The 20362-nt window shown below is 35.8% G+C and overlaps 2 protein-coding genes across 3 annotated transcripts in view; one reads left to right on the top strand and one right to left on the bottom strand.

Annotated features, from left to right (window-relative positions):
* The first annotated feature begins 1581 nt into the window (after positions 1 to 1581).
* Arp2 (Actin-related protein 2) lies at positions 1582 to 18130 on the top strand. Of its 2 annotated transcripts, XM_073971891.1 has the most exons (7): positions 1618 to 1956; positions 6991 to 7101; positions 7366 to 7380; positions 13005 to 13220; positions 13282 to 13491; positions 13562 to 13990; positions 17213 to 18130. In XM_073971891.1, exons 1-7 carry the CDS (start codon positions 1909 to 1911, stop codon positions 17381 to 17383), a joined length of 1200 nt encoding a protein of 399 aa, XP_073827992.1. In that variant the 5' UTR covers positions 1618 to 1908; the 3' UTR covers positions 17384 to 18130. The 2 variants fall into 2 exon arrangements, with proteins under 2 accessions (XP_073827993.1, XP_073827992.1); XM_073971892.1 differs by lacking the exon at positions 7366 to 7380 and having other exon boundaries at positions 1582 to 1956.
* A 67-nt stretch (positions 18131 to 18197) lies between these two features.
* Positions 18198 to 20362, bottom strand: part of LOC141396428 (NIF3-like protein 1) — a 91688-nt gene continuing 89523 nt past the window's right edge. The window contains exon 4 of the mRNA XM_073971893.1: positions 18198 to 18847. Coding sequence (XP_073827994.1) covers positions 18419 to 18847 — 429 coding nt within the window. The 3' untranslated portion in view covers positions 18198 to 18418. The remainder of the gene's footprint in view (positions 18848 to 20362) is intronic.

The raw sequence follows: 20362 nt of genomic DNA, 5'->3' as shown, positions 1-20362 counted from the left end.
CTCTCCAAACTCGCTCTCTTTTGCTGGATAATTTTGTTATCGAACAGCACTCAGTAAAAATTTGTACGAATTTGTACAAATTTTTGGGTTATCGTACATACCTATTGCTGCCAGATCTACAATTTTTCCGTTCCTTAACTTTTCTGGTAAAAATGTTCTTGAGAGAGCAATTTTGAGCAATTTTGACACTTTTCTCTTTTACCACTCTTACCATTAAAAAAGTAAAGGAACAAAGCTGACGTAAAGTAGGTTCTCGTAGGTGATCAAACAACGAAGATATCGCAATAGCCGCTAATAGAACCCAACTTTTCATTTTTGCGATTTTAATAATAATGATGCAAAGTAGGTTGGCGTAGGTGGCCACATAACGGAGATATTGCAATAGTCGGCAATACATCCCATTTTTTTGTAATCACGCTACAGGTCGTAATTTTGATCGGATCGTCACGCAATTCTGGGGGTTAATAAGGGTCCTACAGAGGAAAAAACCTTTTGATTTTTGATAATGATCGGATATTATTCAGGGGTCGGAATGTGAAAAAACTTATTTGGAGAAAAGGCCAACGTTTTTTTTTCAAATCTAATATCTCTCAAGGCAAGGCAAGGACAGTAGCAAATATCACCTTTACAACGATGTGAAGTAGGTTGTCATAGGTGGTCAAACAACAGAGATATCTCAATAGTCGCAATAGTTGTATGTGTTTTCAGCTTTAGAGTTCTTTTTGGAGATCTGAACTGGAGTTGGAGGAAAAATGAAAAACCATTTGGATAATGAAGCAATATCAGTTGCTGTGTCACAAAAAGCAGAGCAGAGGAAGTAAACTCAGTTATGATAAAATTTAATGGAGAGTTTTTATAATTTGTATTAGTGTAATAAAGTTCATATTCTTGTTTACACGAATAAGCAATGTATTTTATTTATTTTGGGATATTTGCAATGGCTTGCATTTTACAACATCTTTAGACTGCATTTAAATTCAATCCAAAACACTACATTAAAGGCTGTGATTTGGATCGAAAATGGAGTGCATCCTAGCTGTGTGCCGTGGAAGCATAATGGAGTGCATCCTAGCTGCGCGCTATCTTGTAAAATTCATAGGTGAATTCATAGGAAAAGATGTACTCCAGCGGCAATTGTTCTAGTGATTTAACTGCATCTACGGATGCAAACCTTTTGCTGGGTTTGTGAACAAATGTTGACAGACAGTTTTTCTTCAAATACAACTCTGATTTACTAACACATACATATATTTGTCGTTTGTCTCCCAGCTGTCCATCATTTTTTTCAAAGACAGTTGGGTTAACAAATTTTTGACATTTTTGTGAAAAAGAAGTGAGATGATAATTCAAATGTGCTGAAAAGAAAAGAATATGTACAAAACAAAATAATTGAACTGAAAACGAAAAGAAATGATTTTCATTCATAATTTTGCAACTGTGTTCGCAGTTGTCTGGACGCCTACGTCACACAGGCAAGTTGTGGGATTTTGACAATCAATACATGAAGTCAACTGTCCTGTCATTTATGAACGCAGGATATTCCGCCACGGTTCTACTGTAGAGTATGACACCTATCGATATGTCGATAAGTAATCGATTTATGAATCCCTACATTTGAAATGTCACCGCAACATTATTCGTCACTCAACAGTAGAAAAAACTCTAAACTTTGTTTTATCTTGCAAAATTAACAAAAATATAAAAATACTGTGGTGATATTTGGACAAAACAAATTTACATAAAAGTAAAAGAGAATAATTAACAACCGCTAAGTGCATTCGGGTCAAAGAGTTTCTTGAGATATCAAGAAACTACACAGTGAAAGAACACACCTTAAAAAGATTGGCAAGCAGAAAGAAGTAAAGCAGCGGAGTTAGCAGCAAAACAGGGGAATATCAAGTGTTAAAAATGGATAGCAAAGGACGCAACGTTATAGTTTGCGATAATGGTACCGGTGTAAGTAGAACCAAGCATATAAAATAGAAATGACATTCTTATGCATATTTTCTGTTGCGCCAAGAGGATTAAAACAAAAAGAGGAGAGACACAGCAAGCAGCAAATACCAGTGACACACTTTTCAATTGTTTTTTTTTTCTGGATATCAAATAACATCTGCCATGCTGACGGCCTGCCCGGCATTTAAACGCATTTTGTTTGTTTTACCTACTGTTTGTGCTTATTTTCATTTCCTGGAGGGTGCAGTGAAGTGATTTGTTTTTCTCGAATAACGACCACCACCCTATCAAGTATTTTTTACCCTTTACGACGATTACTCATACTTTGAATGTGTTTTTGTTTTGTTATCTTTTTTAATTTAGTTACTTGTTGTTAGTGTGTGTTAGGTGAACCTTATCGTTATCCCACACCAACTGTTATTGATTTCCCTAGTTTAATAAAAAATGTATTTTGTTTTGGTAGGCAGAGGAAGGTTTGATGCTGGTTTGGCAGCCGTTGGGGAATAAGACGGGACATCCGATTTTTACCACAGATAGGTCTCTTTGCTCTGAACACAAAAATATATATAGCATCCCTGGGAAGTCCATACTTCCCGAGATATAGGCCATTAAAGTTCCAAATTTTCTTTAAAATTATAATTTTCTTTTGCAATAGCCGGCCTTCGGCCGGGTATTTACGACTTTTCCTATGGACAGGGGCAAATCTAGGGAACGGAAACATAAATTTATTATACCCTACACCACTATGTGGGGAGGGTATTATAAGTTGGTTTTGGCCAAAAAGTTTGTAACGCATCGAAATAATGGTCGTAGACCCATACATATATATACCAAAATGAATGTCTCGACGAGCTGAGTCGATCTGGCTATCTGTGTCCGTCTGTCCGTCTGTCCATCTAAACCTTGTAATCACGCTACAGGTCGCAATTTTGATCGGATCGTCACCAAATTTTGGATGTTGATGAGAGTCCCGGAGGGGAAGAAGCCTATTGATTTTGGTGATAGTCGGATAATATTAAGGGCTCGGAATGGGCAAAAAACTTATGTGGATAAAAAGACAACTTTTTTTTCCAAAGCAAATATCTCAGCTTCTATACGGGGTATACCAAAACCAAAACCTGACAATAAAAGTAGAAAGTATCACCTTTCTAGTGATGTAAAGTAGGTTCTCGTAGGTGATCAAACAGCGAAGATATCACAATAGTCGCTAATACACCCCAACTTTTCAATTTTGCGATTTTAATCATAATGACGAATATCACAGCTTTGTCTGGGGAGCTTCCAAAAGCACAGCCAAACTATGAAAGTAGAATATCCCAGCTTTACAATGTTGCAATGTAGGTTGGCCTAGGTGGCCAAATAATGGAGATATAGCAATAGTCGGTAATACATCCCATTTTTCATTTTTTCCCGAAATTGCTCTACAGGTCGCAATTTTGATCGTATCGTCACCAAATTTTTGGTGTTGATGGGGGTACCGAAGGGGAAGAAGCCTATTAATTTTGGTGATGCTCGGATAATATTTAGGGCTCGGAATTAGCAGTAGATCTCAATTTGTATCTCATAATGGTGGTTGGTCTGAGTGTCGTAGTGTTCGGTGTGGAGTTCCTCAGGGATCTGTCCTGGGACCCTTACTTTTCATTATGTATATTGATGATATTGTTCGCTCTGTTTCTTTGGAGAGATGTAAATTATTTTTGTATGCAGTTGATGTGCATGTGTTTTTTAAGTGCGATAGCCTTTCTCACCTGGAGGCATTGGTGAACGTAAATCTTAACTCGTTGTCCCAGTGGATTGATTCTAATGGGCTTGTAATGAATTGGTCTAAAACTAAAGCAGTAGTTTTTAATAATCATGACGTTAATTCTGCTTTAAGGATTTCTGTTAATTCGATGGATGTTGAGCTTGTTGATTGCATAAAATGTCTGGGTGTTGTTATTGACAGTAGATTGGATTTCAATGTGCATATTGATATGCTCTTATCTCGTGTGAGGTTCCAGCTTCGGAAATTGTACAGCCTTAGTGCATATTTGCCTTTGGATATTAGGAAGAGAGTGGCTCAGTCGCTTTTGATGACCCATGTGAACTATTGTTTGGAAATTATATCTGGTGCATCTTCTGGCCAAGTCGAACGAATCTCTGGAATTGTTAACTCTATTGTTCGTTATGTGTATGGTTTGTGTCGTTGGGACCATGTATCTCTGTATGTTGTTGATTTTCTTGGATTGTCCTTTGAAAACTATATAAATTTTCGCCTTCTTCAGTGTTATTATAGTATAATGAGGAATACTGATATCCCACTACGTAGTGATTTTGTAAGATTGAGGTCTTTGCGTAACCCTCAATTATTGTACCCCAGATTTTCGTCCCGAACTGGTGAAAAATCTTTTGTTGTTCGGGTTGATAGATTATGGAATCAGTTGCCGCTAGAGCTTCGACGCTTTAATGGTTTGACAGGAGAATATAGAGCAAGGTGCTTTGAGTACTTGCGGAATAACTCCTTATGATTTTATGAGTTGTGTTTTTACTTAATTATGGGTTATTATATATTTTTTTGTTTTTTAATTTTATTTGTTTTGTTGGGCTGGGGAGCCATATTTGCATTGTTAAATTTGCTTAGATTTATCTTTATATTCACTTTGTGTTGTAGTGCTATACTTGTTCCATGTTTGTGGAGCGAATTATAGGGAATGATTATTTCTTCCTGATCCCTTCTCTTGCTCTACTTTTCTAAGTATTGGCTTAGAAAGGTACAGTGGCGTTGGGATAGTCTCAGGATGCCTATTTTGTTAACTGAGTATATTTTTTTTTTATATATATGATAGGTAATTAATTTTAGTTTTTAATTTCTATTTTTTTTTTTTTTAATTTTATTTGAATTGTATATTGTTAATATAAGATATTGGCCATATTGGCTTGTTTATATTACATAGTAAATAAATGAAATGAAAAAAAAAAAAATGAAAAAACTTATTTGGAGAAAAAGTCAACGTTTTTTTCCAAAGCGAATATCTCCGCATCTATATTGGGTATATCAAAAGCAAAGCCTGATAATGAAAGTAGAAAATATCACCATTCTAACGACGTAAAGTAGGTTGTCCTAAAAGATCAAACAACGAAGATATCATAATAGTCGCAAATAGAACCAAACTTTTCATTTTTGCGATTTCAGTTATAATGGCTAATATCACAGATTTGGATGGGGTCTTTCCAAAAACAAAGTCTGGGTATGAAAGTAGAAAATCCGATCTTTACAATGATGCAAAGTAGGTTGGCGTAGGTGGCCAAATAACGGAGGTATAGCAATCGCCGGTAATGTATCCCATTTTCCTATTTTTTTTGTAATCACGCTATAGGTCTCAGTTTTGATCGGATCGTCACGAAATTTTGGGGGTTAATGGGCGACCCACAGAGGAAAAAGCCTATCATGTTTGATGATGGTCGGATAATATTCAGGGGACGGAATGGGCAAAAACGTATTTGGAGAAAAGAACAACGTTGTATTTCAAAGTCAATATATCTGTTTCTTTAAGAGGTATATCCAAAGCAAAACATGGCACAGAAAGTAGAAAATATCACCTTTACAACGATGTATAGTAGGTTGTCGAAGGTGGTCAAACAACAGAGATATCGCAATAGTTGGTAATGTATCCCATTTTCCGATTTTTTTGTAATCACGCTACAGGTTACAATTTTGATCGGATCGTCACGAAATTTTTGGGAGTTGATGCGGGACCCACAGAGGAAGAAGCATATAAAGATCTGTGATGGTCGGATAATATTCAGAAGTCGGAATAAGCAAAAAGCTTATGCGGAAAAAAACTCAACGTTTTTTATGTTTTTCTTATGCGAATATCTCCGCTTCTGGTAGGAGTATTCCAAAAGGATAGCCCGTCAATGGAAGAAGAAAAGATCTCCTTTATATTGATGCAAAGTATGAAGAAGAAAAAGCCTATTGATTTTGGTGATAGTCGGATAATATTTAGGTGTCGGAATGGGGAAAAACTTATGGTGAGACAAAATCAAAGTTTTATTCTTTGTGAATACATCGGCTTCTAGTAGGGGTATTCCAACGGTAAAGCCTTTTTTTGCGTTACAGGTCGCAATTTTGATCGGATGGTCAGGAAATTTTGATAGTTGGATTATATTCCCTAAAGGAAATGCTCACGAGTGAAAAGATTATGCAGAGGGGTAGTGGTGTAGGGTATCACATGGTCGGCCCCGTCCCGACTATAGCCTTTGCTCACTTGTTTTAAATTATAAATTCTTCTCTAATTAGGCGGCCTTCGGCCGGGGATTTAAGACTTTCTCCTATGGACAGGTGCAAGTCTCAGGAACGGGTACAAAATTTTCTTTTAAATTACATTTTTTTCTAAATAGCCGGCCTTCGGCCGGGGACTTAAGACTTTCTCCTATGGACAAGTGCAAATCTAGGGAACGGAAGCAAAAGTTTATTTATTTTTAATTATTAATTTTTCTAATTAGCCGGCATTCGCCTACATATTTTTGGAACTTTAAAGGCCTATATCTCGGGAAGTATGGACTTCCCAGAGATGGTATATATATTTTTGTGTTCAGGAAAACGAGACCTACCTGTGGTAAATTGGCCGAAACACTATGGTTTCGGTCAATTTAGAATCTTCCTGAGAAGACTATGTGAAGGGACCCCTCCACCTTGAGATGATTAGGATGACTCCAACGGCACTGACGTAATGTAATAATCTTAGTATACTTATGTAAATATTCCATAGGATTATTAAGCGGGCATTGTGTTTCTCATGACGTTCTAACACGTCTGAGTGCTCTTTCATTGGATAGTACCCGAATTCGCGAATCAGAATTTCATAGCTGACCGCAGACCAACCAACTAGGAACTTGGTGCCCTTATTCCTACTTCCCGGCAGACAGATGACCTTCACATGCTATCGAATGTGATGCGAAGTATCTTGTTGTAGTTAGTAGGCCATTTTCACACTCTTTTATGCTTATTTGATATTGTTTCTCAAATAAACTATTTATCGTTTTCCATTTCAGTTTGTCAAATGCGGTTATGCCGGTAGTAATTTTCCCGCGCATATATTTCCCTCTATGGTTGGCAGGCCAATCATTCGTGCAGTCAACAAAATTGGCGATATTGAAGTTAAGGTAAGTTTTCTTCTACAAATCAATCAAATTTCAAATTTCGTTTTATTAAATATATAGCATTATATTGCTATTTTTTCAATTAGTTTAGTTTTGTGAATTATGATAATAAAATATACTATTATATACGAATATATAATAATAATACCTACAACAAACAACAAAAAATACATTATATACAAATCTCTTTTTTTCGTTCTTCTTTATTTATATGTAAAAAATAAACAAATTGTTTTGGATAAATCTGTTTTTTGAATATTTTTACAGGATTTACACGTTGATGTAAGTCTATAGTCTCCTAATTTCAATTACCAATTTTTACCGAATTGTTTTATTTTGTTGCCTTTTCGATTTGATGAAATAGCTGTCCGTTTCTTCGTATACTAACCAAAAAAAAACTAAATTTAGCGATAATTGTTGTTATAGTTTTTCTATGTTCAGTTTTTTAATTGGTTTCGTTTTTATATTGTAATTATCCCCTTTTTGTTTAATGGAAAGCTACAATATGTTCTGCATTTAATATTTGATTCTCTTTAGAATGCTTAAAAATAGTTTACAATTTTGTAATTTTCATTATTATTTGTTATGAATGTTTGTTGTTCCAGATATATTTTTCTTTTTATTTTTTATTTATTGTTTCTTTTGTTACCTACTAACACAACAGTTTTTTAGAATGCATGACAATTGTATTTGTATTGTGGTTTCAAATTAAACAGAGCTTCAAAATATAACAACAGAATTAAAGCAAAATGCCCAACTATGCCACAAGTAGAACAAAAATTGACAAAGTTGTATAGCTCAATGTGTTGCAGAAGGTAAAGAAAAGAAAGGATTAAGAACGATGTCGACTAACATTGCGCTTCTGAAGCAGACGGTATAGCCGGAAAGATTGAAAAATAATTTGGGCGTATACAGTGAATAACAGTTGGAATCATTGTTGGAGGTTTATGTGTCCTCTTAACATGGGAATATTTAATTTCGCGAATGATGAACACAGTCCGATTCAATTGCTATTGGCGTCACTTCTAAGAGGAAAGTCTAAACAGTGTACCCAATCCAAAAAAATCTCTAAACAAGTTTGATAAGAGTGTCATGATTGCATTATTTGATTACAATACAGATCAAAATATAAAATATAGCCCCGTACATCAGAACAAAATTCAATGTTCCACTCAAGAGCTCTTCTTTCATAGCGGTCAGAACAATTCAGTTTAGGATGGTGCAAAATTTTAAGTATTTACTGGATCGGTTCATGACATATTTCCTGCTTGTAGATTAGGACCCAATTGACTGCAAAAATACCCATATTATGATTGGGTTATACCTGTGTATGTACTAAAAATCAATATTTAGTGGCAACAGCATTTGAAACTAGAGATGGAGGTGTAGAGTATATTAGGCAGCTTGTTTGAGCCGCCTTCACTGCAGCAGTTTATCTCCATTAAGTTTAGGTTTAAGCACGCACGACTGTAATTAAGGTAGCAGCTTTCCCCTGATGAGCAAACGTCCTATGTGTTCATCCTGCAACGAGAAGAGAAAATGTATAATGAATGAAAATATAGAATGAAAGAGAAAAATAGAATAGACAGCAGGTAGCTAGGAAAGAGAAAAATACTACTTCAAAGATAATGTCGTTTGGCATAAGTCGGGATTATGTGCGACCTTCCGATTCTTCTGAATGTTACCCACAGGCAGGTCTCATTGTCCTGAGTAAAACAATATATATTTTATCTATGGAAGTCCATATTTCCGAGATATATGCAGTGTTGCCGAATTTGATTTTTTGTCCCAAAATTGGAAAATTTTATTTTATTTATTTTTTTGATTTTATGGCCTGAAATGACGATTTTTCACAAAATTGCATGAAATAAAAAAAGATAACTTTGTTTTAACTAACATTTAACGAAAGAATTTAAGCATTTTAGGTACATATCGGGAAGGGAATACCGGTAGTTTGAGCTTTTTTGCCTCACGTTCGAATTATGCCAGTTGGATTTTTCGTTTAGGATTGTTAAAGGATGAAAATCGTCTATCTATCTTTAAGAGGACAGTTAGTCAGTCAGCTTTGAATGACAATTTTCCCGATTTCCAACAACCATAATGTACATGGACAGCAACGCTCTTAATCACGTGATTGATATTTGAGCAAAGCTGTCAAAACAGGCCTAGAGAAAAATAATATATCATTAGAATCAGAATACGGATGGGTACAAGTGTCAAATTTAAACCAATTAATTAAACCTTACCCAGCGTTTACACATGCCAGTGACAGTTCGAAAAATTCAATACATACACAATTTTTTACTATCACAATTACATTTTGAATTGTCGACTCCACTGGCACTAGATTTTTCATGCCAGCAAAATTTTGAACTGGCTGCCAGTGATATGTCGAAACTGAAAAAAGAGTTGCGAGACTATTTTTTAATCCATGTCCATTTTTGTTTCTTTTAAGAATGCAAAGATTTAATGCATATTTTCAAAAAGGTTATGAAACACAAATAATACATTTCGGTAACTGCAATATATTAGTGGCAAATAAAGTCATAATTTTGATGTTTTTCATGAAAATATAGGTTGACAAATAATTTCCCCTCTGGGATTATACAATACTGAAAAGACGGCAATACCAGATTCATTATGTTTATGATTGAAAACAATCTTTTTAAAACGAAATAAAATAAAAATAATAAAATATGTTGTGGATTGTGTTTTAAATCTAAAATATAATGCAATTTTGTGTGTTATATGCTGCTTAAAATAATTTTGAAATTGAACTTGCACTGGCATGTGTAAACACACAAGAAACACACTTTTTCGAATACTTTTTCGGCATTTTCGAGTATAACCCCCCGTTTACACATGCAAGTGACAGTTCGAAAAACGCCAATACACTCACACATTTTCACTGACACACCAACTAACACCCTCACTGCCGACAAAATGTCATTGTCAGTAATCAATGTAAGTGCTTTGAAAGTAACCCCCCGTTTACACATGCAAGTGACAGTTCGAAAAATACCAATACACTCACACATATTCACTGCCACACCAACTAACAACCTCACTGCCGACAAAATTTCCTTGTCAGTAATCAATGTAAGTGCTTTGAAAGTAACTTCAATTTTTTCCGAACGTTTACACATGCAAGTGTCAGTTCGAAAAAATTGAAGTTTCGACTATAATATGTATACACAACTGTCTGCAAGTTACTTGCATGTGTAATCCTTAGGTAACATCAATTTTTTTCCGAACGTTTACACATGCAAGTCTCGGTTCGAAAAAAATTGAAGTTTCGACTATAATATGTATGTATACACAACTGTCTGCAAGTTACTTGCATGTGTAATCATTGGGTAATACATGAACTCAACTGGCATCAATTTACTGGCATGTGTAACTGCAGCGTTAATTTCCAAAATATTTTTTCCAAATAATCCAAAAAATATTTTTTCCAATTTACATTATGCGGGGCATACACTATACTGCCAAACTGCACTGCCAAATGAACCCTTGTGTACGTGTGTGATTGAATAGTGTGTGGCATTCCTTCAATCCATATTGCAAAAAATGATGAATTTTCCTCCAGAACTCGATTTTGTGTTGAAGTTTTCCAAATTTTTAATTTCCTCACAAATAATATTTGTTGTTTTCAAAAATTATTTGTTGGTTACTTGGAAAATAAACAAAATTCATCGGATTGAAAGGGGTTCATTTACAAAATCAAAACTATTTTGATTTCAATCCTGCCAAAACTACTCCCAAATACATTGACAAAAACTTCAAAATTTACTAATACTATTACAAATGCTGTCGTGCATGCCCATAGTGTATGCCCGGCATTACCATTTAGGACCTTAGCAGGCATCATTTGTGATTCGGGTGCAGCTTCTATGGTCGATTGCCAGGTGTTTGTGGTATTCGCTCCCACCCAGCCCATTTCAAAAAACCACTCTTCCATAATGCTTCCATAGGTAAAACTCTTATCTGGTGAAAGCGAGGACGATTTTTGCCGATTTTCCAAATTCTATATTTTTTCACGATTTTTTGACAATTTCCGATCAAAAACTGTCGGCAACGCTGGATATAGGCCTTGCAGTGCAAGTCCTATAATTTATAAGAAAATTTAGTTCGCGTAGCAGACTTTTGCACCTGTCCAAACAAGAAAGCCTTATTTACCAGGCCGAAGGCCTGCTATAGGTGAAATAAAAGAAAATTCTGTGGTTTAGCAGGGTTCAGTCGCGGCCCTGCGATTTCTTTGAAATTTTTACCACAGATAGGGGTTATTGTCCTGAACACAAAAATAATTTTTCTGTCTGTGGGAAGTGCATATTTCTGGAGATTTGGGTTTTGAAAGTGAAAAAAAAAACTGCAGCCAAAATCGTCATTGTTTTCATCCAACCAACAAAAAGTGGATCTTACATAGCAGTATCTGCTGACGACTGCTTTAGCAATTCTGATATCGGCCTTTTGGGTAGAAGTAATATAGAAGTATGTACTACGATTCGATATAACTGACCAGATTGATAAGCCTCGAGACACTGCTACCGGATTAGCGATATCCAGCATTACGTTTAGCACAGTATTCGGAGTGCATTGACAGCGTCGGTGATGAGGATCGAACCCTTCTGATGTTCGGGGAGCAGAAAGGATGCTCTGGGACATCATGGTCGAACCCTTGGGCACGTCTCTGAAGCGGTAATTAGTGAACTCTCTGAAAATCGCCCAATTAGCTTTCCCATGATTGACGTAAGTGCAGGCGTTCAGAGGTGATGAAATCGGGCGGTCTGCTGATGGATACAATTATGGGGAGGGAGGGAGATTGTCTGATCCAAGAGCAATGACGGGTTGCCAGCTGACGTCATTTGTCAGAGCAGGTGACACGATGGTTATGTCTGGCGAACTGTGGCACTCTGCTCAGCCAGCACTATACCCCTCTGGTCGTTTCCGCGGACCGAATGCCACAATTCATGATGAGCATTAAAGTCCTCCAAGACCAGATGGTTATGACCATGGTCAGGCCAGGCTCAAGCGAGATAGGTCTATTTGGAACAGACTGGGATCCATACTGAGTACGTCGTAACCATCGCAACGCTGTAAGCTGCAGTTGTTGTTGCAGACCTTGTTATTCTTCCGACTTATGAAGTCTTTCCTCTATTTCCTCGATCTTAAAGCGCAAAAAGATGCATTTTCAGGAATTGGAACAACAACGACTGGTGTTAAATGCTGCATGTGCGGCAGGGACGTAGTCAGAAATGCCACTCGACATAATTTCAGGGGCCCAATGGACAAAATTTGAACTTGTGCCAAAAATGTTTGAACATATTGGATGTGTGGCGTCTAAAATATAAAAAAATAAGAGAGTTTTGTATGCTGCAAAAACATAGCTTCACGTAGGTGGAAACTCATTTCACACACCGAAAACATTTGCAGTATTCTTCACCCTATAATATAATTTGGAACCTCCACCTTGACTCTGTAGTGTCTTTTGATATTTATTATTAAGGTAGTTCAAGAAAATGACAGCAGATCAGCAGAATATCGGAAATAGTCTTTATGACTTCAATTAGACCAAAATAAATCCTGCACATTTTATCATTTAAAGCACCTTCTAGACTATTTTTAGAAACATCCGAATAGAAATATATTATCATCATCTGGTTTTAGTGAATTTTCTGGCCTCAACTTTAATAAAGCTATTGTCAAATTTAGATGTGGTTAGCAGTTACCTACCAATAATGCTGAAATAATTTTGTTGTTAGTGTTTGCTTTTATTATTTTAATTCCTTTTCTATTTATTTACAAATATTTTTTTTTAGTTTTTAACTTTGATATGTTCCGTTACTTAGAATGTCTTTGCTATTGAATCTGATTTAAACAAATAATTTACTGTGGAATACTTTTAGGATTTAATGGTAGGTGATGAAGCATCACAATTACGTTCTTTACTAGAGGTATCATATCCCATGGAAAATGGTGTTGTACGAAATTGGGAAGATATGTGTCATGTGTGGGATTATACATTTGGACCCAAGAAAATGAATATCGATCCAACAAATACCAAAATATTGCTCACAGAACCCCCTATGAATCCTCTGAAGAATCGCGAGAAAATGATTGAGGTAAGAATTTAGTATTTGTTGTTGTATAAAGTGAATAATTTATTATTTTTCTTTTTGTCAGGTCATGTTTGAAAAATACGGCTTTGATTCAACGTACATTGCTATACAAGCTGTACTCACCCTTTATGCTCAAGGTTTGATATCCGGAGTTGTTATAGATTCTGGTGATGGTGTTACCCACATATGTCCGGTATATGAAGAATTTGCTTTGCCACATTTAACAAGGCGTTTGGATATTGCCGGTCGTGATATTACCCGCTATTTGATTAAGGTATGTCGCAGGGCCTTTTTCAAATTTCCTAAGTATGTTAATTAATTGATTTTTGTTTTACCGTTCCCAGCTTCTTCTGTTACGTGGTTATGCCTTTAATCATTCCGCTGACTTCGAAACGGTGCGCATGATGAAAGAAAAACTCTGCTATATTGGTTACAATATTGAAATGGAACAAAGGCTGGCCTTGGAAACGACAGTATTGGTAGAATCATATACCCTGCCAGATGGTCGTGTCATTAAAGTTGGCGGTGAACGTTTTGAGGCCCCCGAAGCTCTCTTCCAGCCACATTTAATTAATGTTGAAGGTCAGGGTATTGCTGAATTGGTATTTAATACCATTCAAGCGGCTGATATTGATATGAGACCAGAATTATATAAACATATAGTGTTATCGGGTGGTTCAACCATGTATCCCGGTTTACCTAGTCGTTTGGAACGTGAAATTAAGCAATTGTATTTGGAAAGAGTTTTGAAAAATGACATCGATAAATTGGCGGTAAGTACACAGAAGTGCAAGATATTTTATTGTGATTATAATGAATGTGGAGGTTAGTCATGAAGCCCTTCAGAGATGCCAAATGCTTGTCTGGAAATTCCTCAAAAATACTCAAGTTGATTCACTCTCCACAGGACCACAACGGGTGATGTGCCTTGATATTGGGAAAGTTCTCCCGCTAGCAACTGAGAATACATCTACCTGACAGATTATGAGAAACAGACTCACTTGAATCTCTCGTTTCCATCTACAGTTACTTAAACAAATCTGCGTTAGTTGATTTTGGGCCTAATTCTCGCAGATCGAGCTATTTCGATCGATATTTTCAGAATTTGGATTACGGCATCCGTTATCGAACACACTTTCGAGTGGAATGTTGCATGTTTTTGCGAGCCACACATTTGCTGTCATAATGATTATTTTTGTGGCATAAAACGAACTTTAATGGACAATTTTGGAATAAAACTAAACAAAATTTCATACTAATGATTTCCAATAAAATGAGTAGAAAAAAATAGACAAAAGGGACTGTTTCTAAAAATTAAAAATATATTTTGCAATGCAAAAAGGCGATTTTTATATTTTTACGTCGTGGAATTTATTTCGGGTCACTATACTATTACTTTTAATTATTCACAATTTTCTTTATTTTATACAATTTTCATGTTTTCATTTCTTATTACGAGAAACTTGCCGCACAATAACTTGTTTGTATTTTTTGTGTTTCCCACAGAGTACGTAAAAATACTTTAAATAACATTTCCAATCGTTTCGTTTCGTATTTTCCATAGGAACAATACAAAACGAAACATAACCCTCGTTGGCCGAGCTCGCTGTTTAGTTTTGTTTTGTTTATATTCGTGAGTGCGAACAAAACGAAAAGTACTCAACTCCACAAGAACAGATAGAAAACGGAATAGTACTAAACACATGTGAATAAATCAAAAACGTTTGGTGGTTGATAAAATTCACTGTGGTATGCTGATTGGTGGTTGATAAAATTCACTGTGGTATGCTGATGCTATCTTATAGGGTTGTTAAGCATCACATGTGTGTGTCTGAGTGTGTCATTGACAATACGCACGGCAAACGTTTCCCAAAAATACTTCTTGTTTCGGTGGTGAATGAAACAACTCGGCAAAGCATAACCGAAGTTACATTTCCGCAATCGTACGGTTTCCATCTTTTTACATTGAAAAGTTTGTGTTTTTGTTTTGGTTGTGAGAATGAAACGATTCAGAGAAGCTGAAAAGTTTGTGGCTTTGTGTGATTGGTACGGGAATAGTTTTGTTTGTTTCCGTTCATTGGTTTCCCATATTATTTCTCCGTTTCATAACCGCATGTACTTACTTACTTTGTTGGCCCATTACAGAACATTTGTTCCATAGGCCGAACTAAGGGGTAGTTTACACTATATGTAAATGTCATATGACATGAAATTTGCCATCGTTATATATTCGCTAATATGTGCAATATTGGAGATTTTCCTTACGCGATTTACTCTGTGCGTCCACACCAGCAAAAATGTAAAAAAACTACGTCTCCACATAGCATCCGTGGGTAGATATGGAATATTTTTATTTCGTGTCAGATGACATTTACATATAGTGTAAACTACCCCTAAGAAAAGATCTCCATTCCTCTCTGTTTTTCGCTTGACTTTTTGGAATACCGCGCCTTTCCATTTCTTCATCCACTTGTGTGCTCCATCGAAGCTTAGGCCTGCCGATTCTGCGTGCACCGCCATGTGGCGTGTATTCATACGCCTTTTTAGCGGGTTCATCATCGCTCATTCTCATGATATGGCCTAGCCAACGCAATCGTTGCATCTCGATACGTTTAACTATATGCATGTCTTTGTATAGCTTATATAGCTCGTGGTTCATACGACGTCGATATTCACCGTCAACGCAAATCGGCCCGTAGATCTTTCGAAGAATTTTCCTCTCAAACACACCAAGCACTGCCTTATCTGCTTGCGCAAGTACCCATGCTTCGGAGCCATACATTAGCACGGGTAGTATCAGCGTTTTGTATAGTGTTATTTTTGTTTGACGAGATGTGGCTTTGTTTTTAAATTGCTTACTTAATCCATAGTAGCATCTGTTGGCCAATACAATTCTTCTTCTTATTTCACAACTGATGTTGTTTGTTGTGTTTATGGCAGTGCCGAGGTAGACGAAGTCTTTAACTACCTCAAAATTGTAGGTACCAACTTCTACGGTTGGTCCGAGCTCTATGTACGCTTTGCGCGTCGACACCATCAATTTGGTCTTTTCGCCGTTTACCGCCAGACCCACTTTCGCAGATTCTGCTTCGACCTTCCTAAAGGTATCAGTTACTTCCTTTACTGATCGTCCCATGATGTCTATGTCATCAGCATAGGCAAGTAACATGTGGCTATTGGTGTAAATTGTGCCATTTCTTTTGACATTTGCATCTCGTATTACCTTTTCCAGCAAAATGTTGAATAGGTCACACGAAAGGCTGTCTCCTTGTATGAAACCTCTTTTGGTACAAAATTCTTCGGAGAGGTTCTTTCCAATTTTAACTGAGGACCTAGTATCAGTTAGAGTCATCTTACAAAGCCGGATGAGCTTTGCGGGAATACCAAATTCAGACATTGCATGGAATACCTTTGATCGGAGGGGACTGTCGAATGCAGCTTTATAATCGACAAAAAGAGGAAATGTGTCGATCTGCATCTCTTGGGTCTTCTCTAGGATTTGCCGCAGGGTAAATATCTGGTCAATGGTGGACTTGCCAGGTCTAAAGCCATCATAACCGCATGTATTGATACATTTTTTAAGTAATTGCGATCATATAAAAAATCCAAAAATTTCGAAGGTACGTAATTTGCCTTTGAACAAATACTCACTCTATAACGGATGCGAGAATTAGGCTGTACGATTCTTCCTAAAAAAAATTAAATACATTTATACTTGTTGACCTCTTTGGGTTCTTCCAAAAATCTTGGTAATTTTGATTTCTCGAGTAAATCTTTAAAAATGACGTAAAGTTCCGAATTCACATTTGTACATCACTTTGGATACTATAGTTGTTGTCCTTTTTGATACCTCTAAAAAATCTTTAAAAGATCATCGTTTCTTGGCCTCTTTGGGACTTCCAAAAATCCTCAAAGCAATCCACATGTATTTAATTATCTCTTATACAATGATTTTTTTTCTAATTTCCAATCTTCTTCTCCACTTTGTTTTGCAGAAATTCAAAATTCGCATTGAAGATCCACCCAGAAGAAAAGATATGGTATTCATTGGTGGTGCTGTTTTGGCTGAAGTAACCAAAGATCGTGATGCCTTTTGGATGTCGAAACAAGAGTATCAAGAACAAGGACTTAAAGTATTACAGAAATTGCAGAAAATAACAGCCTGAAAACGAATGTAATTCGTGTTTATTTGGGAAACACTACGCAAAATAAATAATTCCGCAAATATAAATAAGTAAATGATGACGAGGAGTCCATAAAGGTGTAATAAAATAAGGGGGTGTTTCAAGGTCATCTCACCTCTAGGATTTCATCAAACACTATACTTGAGAGAGTCATTAAACGACAACAACAATAAACAATCTATGCTAAGTTGCAAAAGAAACAAACATAAAAAATCTTTCCAAATCTTCCATACCAAAACAGCTTGTAATAATTTCTAAATCCTAAACTGTCCATAATGCTGTTCTATAACTAAAATTATTGACTTAAATCCTTGTTATTTTCTTCTTGTAGCCCTAAAATACCTTTCCTCTTTTCCCAACAACTAGTAATTGTTACAAATGTATTTTCTAAGTTTGCATTTTCTCTATATTTTTTGTCTTTGAGTTTCTAAATAACAAAACTGCATTTATGTCAATTCCTCTTTTATCTTAACCTCTATTCCCTCATCCTCTCCCTCTTCATAATTATTTCGCTGTTTTTGTTTTTATAATTTTTACGAGAGTGTATACACAAATAATATTTTTTAACAAAATTTTATTTAATTTTTATTTTCAAGTATTTTCTAGTATTTTAATTAAAAGCCCAAAAACCTAACCTAAAAAACAAAACAAATAAAAACCAGTTTTAAGTAAAAGTTAACTTTTTTTAAAAATAAAATACAATAATATTGTGGTATTTTTCTAGAAATCATTCCATTTTCTTTGTTTTTATTTTCCTTTGTCCCCCACCTTTCCCACCCAAATTGAAAGACACTTGTTAGTCAGCATTTCGTGCACCGTTTTTGTTTGACATTTTTAGTTTATATATCTACATTTTTATACATACTCTATATAGTTAGCCAAACCATATTTTATAAAAAAAAGAAGTGACAAAAAACGAAAATAAACATATTTGACAAAAAAAAAAAAAAAAAAAAAAATCAATCCATGAAAAGAAATGCGTTTATGCTCTTCAGCGAGAGGTAGTAATGTTTTCTTTTAGTTATCTTTTGGTTTTACATGTGTCTTTATGGGATCTTCATCCGCCTCAGAAACAATCACTTCACATTGCCCATTTAACATATCTTCCAGTTTCGGTTTGAATTTCTTCAAGAATCCCCGTTCCGAATTGCTGTGATTGCACAGAATTACCGATACATTTTGATGATTTGCATCTAAAACTTCATGGTGGGACATTTCTCCGGTTATATAAAGATCAGCTTGCACACCACGCAGCAGAGAAGCTCCGGAACCGGCACACACAGCCACCTTTTGAATTGTTGTTGCTGCAGAGTGTTCAACACCCATTGCAACATGAACATCTAGACCGATGTGGTTTTGCACGGCTTTAATAGCCTTCTCCAAACTTATATTGGTTGAAAAGACCCGTCCCGATCCCACATTGGGATCTTCACAATTGGCAAGTGGCTGAAAATAGAAGAGAGAAAAAAGGAAGGCTTTATAAAAAATGTTTGATTGTAAATAAAATAAGCAGTTGGGACACTTCAGCTTTATCTAGTTGACGGAGCCAGTCTTTGACGCTCTTTGAACAACGCAATGATCACCTATTGGAACGTTAAATCATGGGTAGATGTGTCAATCAGTAGCAACACTTAGCACATACGAGAGGTATTGCGAGATAATGAAGGAAGAAAAAAAAAACAGCGTACCGACTTTAGCCTGTGATAAATGCAATAACTGAGCCATAGCTTTTGATATGGTAGGGGATAACAATTTTGACACGATGTGGGGTCTTTAAGCCACTATTTCTTTCACTCAATAACCTGCAAATTTTGATAGATCAAAGTTATCCACGTAGTGATCTCTTATGTTGTCAGGCGAACACGTTTCTAACGATTTTTCAAGGCTTGATGTAACAACCACATTAGAACGGAGCCTAGACGACACCTGCCCGACTGAACGTAGGACCTCAATACCCCCAACATAATGACATATGGATTCCGAAAAATTGATAACGCCTAATTATTATTGTTTAAAAATAAAAAAACATATTTTGAACGGTCACCAAATGTCCTTTGAATGAAAAAGTGGAATTAATTATTTCGTGATTTTTAATGCATTACACTGGTAACCCTGATCTCAAAAACAATTGTTTGCTGAAAACATGGCTAAGCCGTTGAAACTTTGTTGCTTATTCTCTTTACTGATACCTATGTAAAATAATTATATGTGCAAACTAATATTGTGATATTTATTATCGAAAACAAAATATATTTCCAATATTATTTTTACATTGTAGTTAGTGCTTACGATTGCTTTTAAAATATAAAAGAAAATTGCGTTCTTATTAATTTCATATTGGAGAAAAATAATTTATAAAAAATTTTTCATAGAAAATAATTATATGTGCAATAACGAAAATTTTTAAAAAAAATCATAATAATGAACAAAATTGTTGTACAGTTAACATGATATTGTATTGTCCTTGCGGATTAGGACTTGTTGTAGCCTTCGTCTCATAGAACCGACTAGGTTTCTTAAGGTGTTAGTCGTGATATACTCCCATTCTGCCAATAATGCACATTTCAATTATTTCAGCGTCGTGCACTCCTTTGACTTCGCGAAAACTTTGGCGGATAGTATGCCCCGAAGGTCTTCAATGGGTTTGTGGCCATGAGTTATAGATGACCACTCCAATAACCGTACATTTCGTGCCTTTAAAAACTCCTTTGTAGGTCCAACAGGGTGATTCGGGGCAATATCCTGCTGGAAAGTCCAATTTTATCCGTACAGTTCTCCAGCAAAATCTATTAAGTTGTTCTCTAACAACTAAATTTATGTTTCGGCACTCATTTTTGTCGGAACAAAACATAAAGTAGACTTTCGTCGATGTTAAGTGTATTCCCTTTATGACGTGAAAGACGCGAATGTTTTATAATTCTCATATAATTATTTTTTATTGGTTTGTAAATTAAAATCGAA

This window comes from Musca autumnalis, unplaced genomic scaffold (genome assembly GCF_047663935.1).
Source record: "Musca autumnalis isolate F117 unplaced genomic scaffold, ASM4766393v1 scaffold_3, whole genome shotgun sequence".
Lineage (NCBI taxonomy): Eukaryota > Metazoa > Arthropoda > Insecta > Diptera > Muscidae > Musca > Musca autumnalis.
Note: the sequence above shows the minus strand (reverse complement) of the source record. Positions and strands in the feature narration are given on the sequence as shown.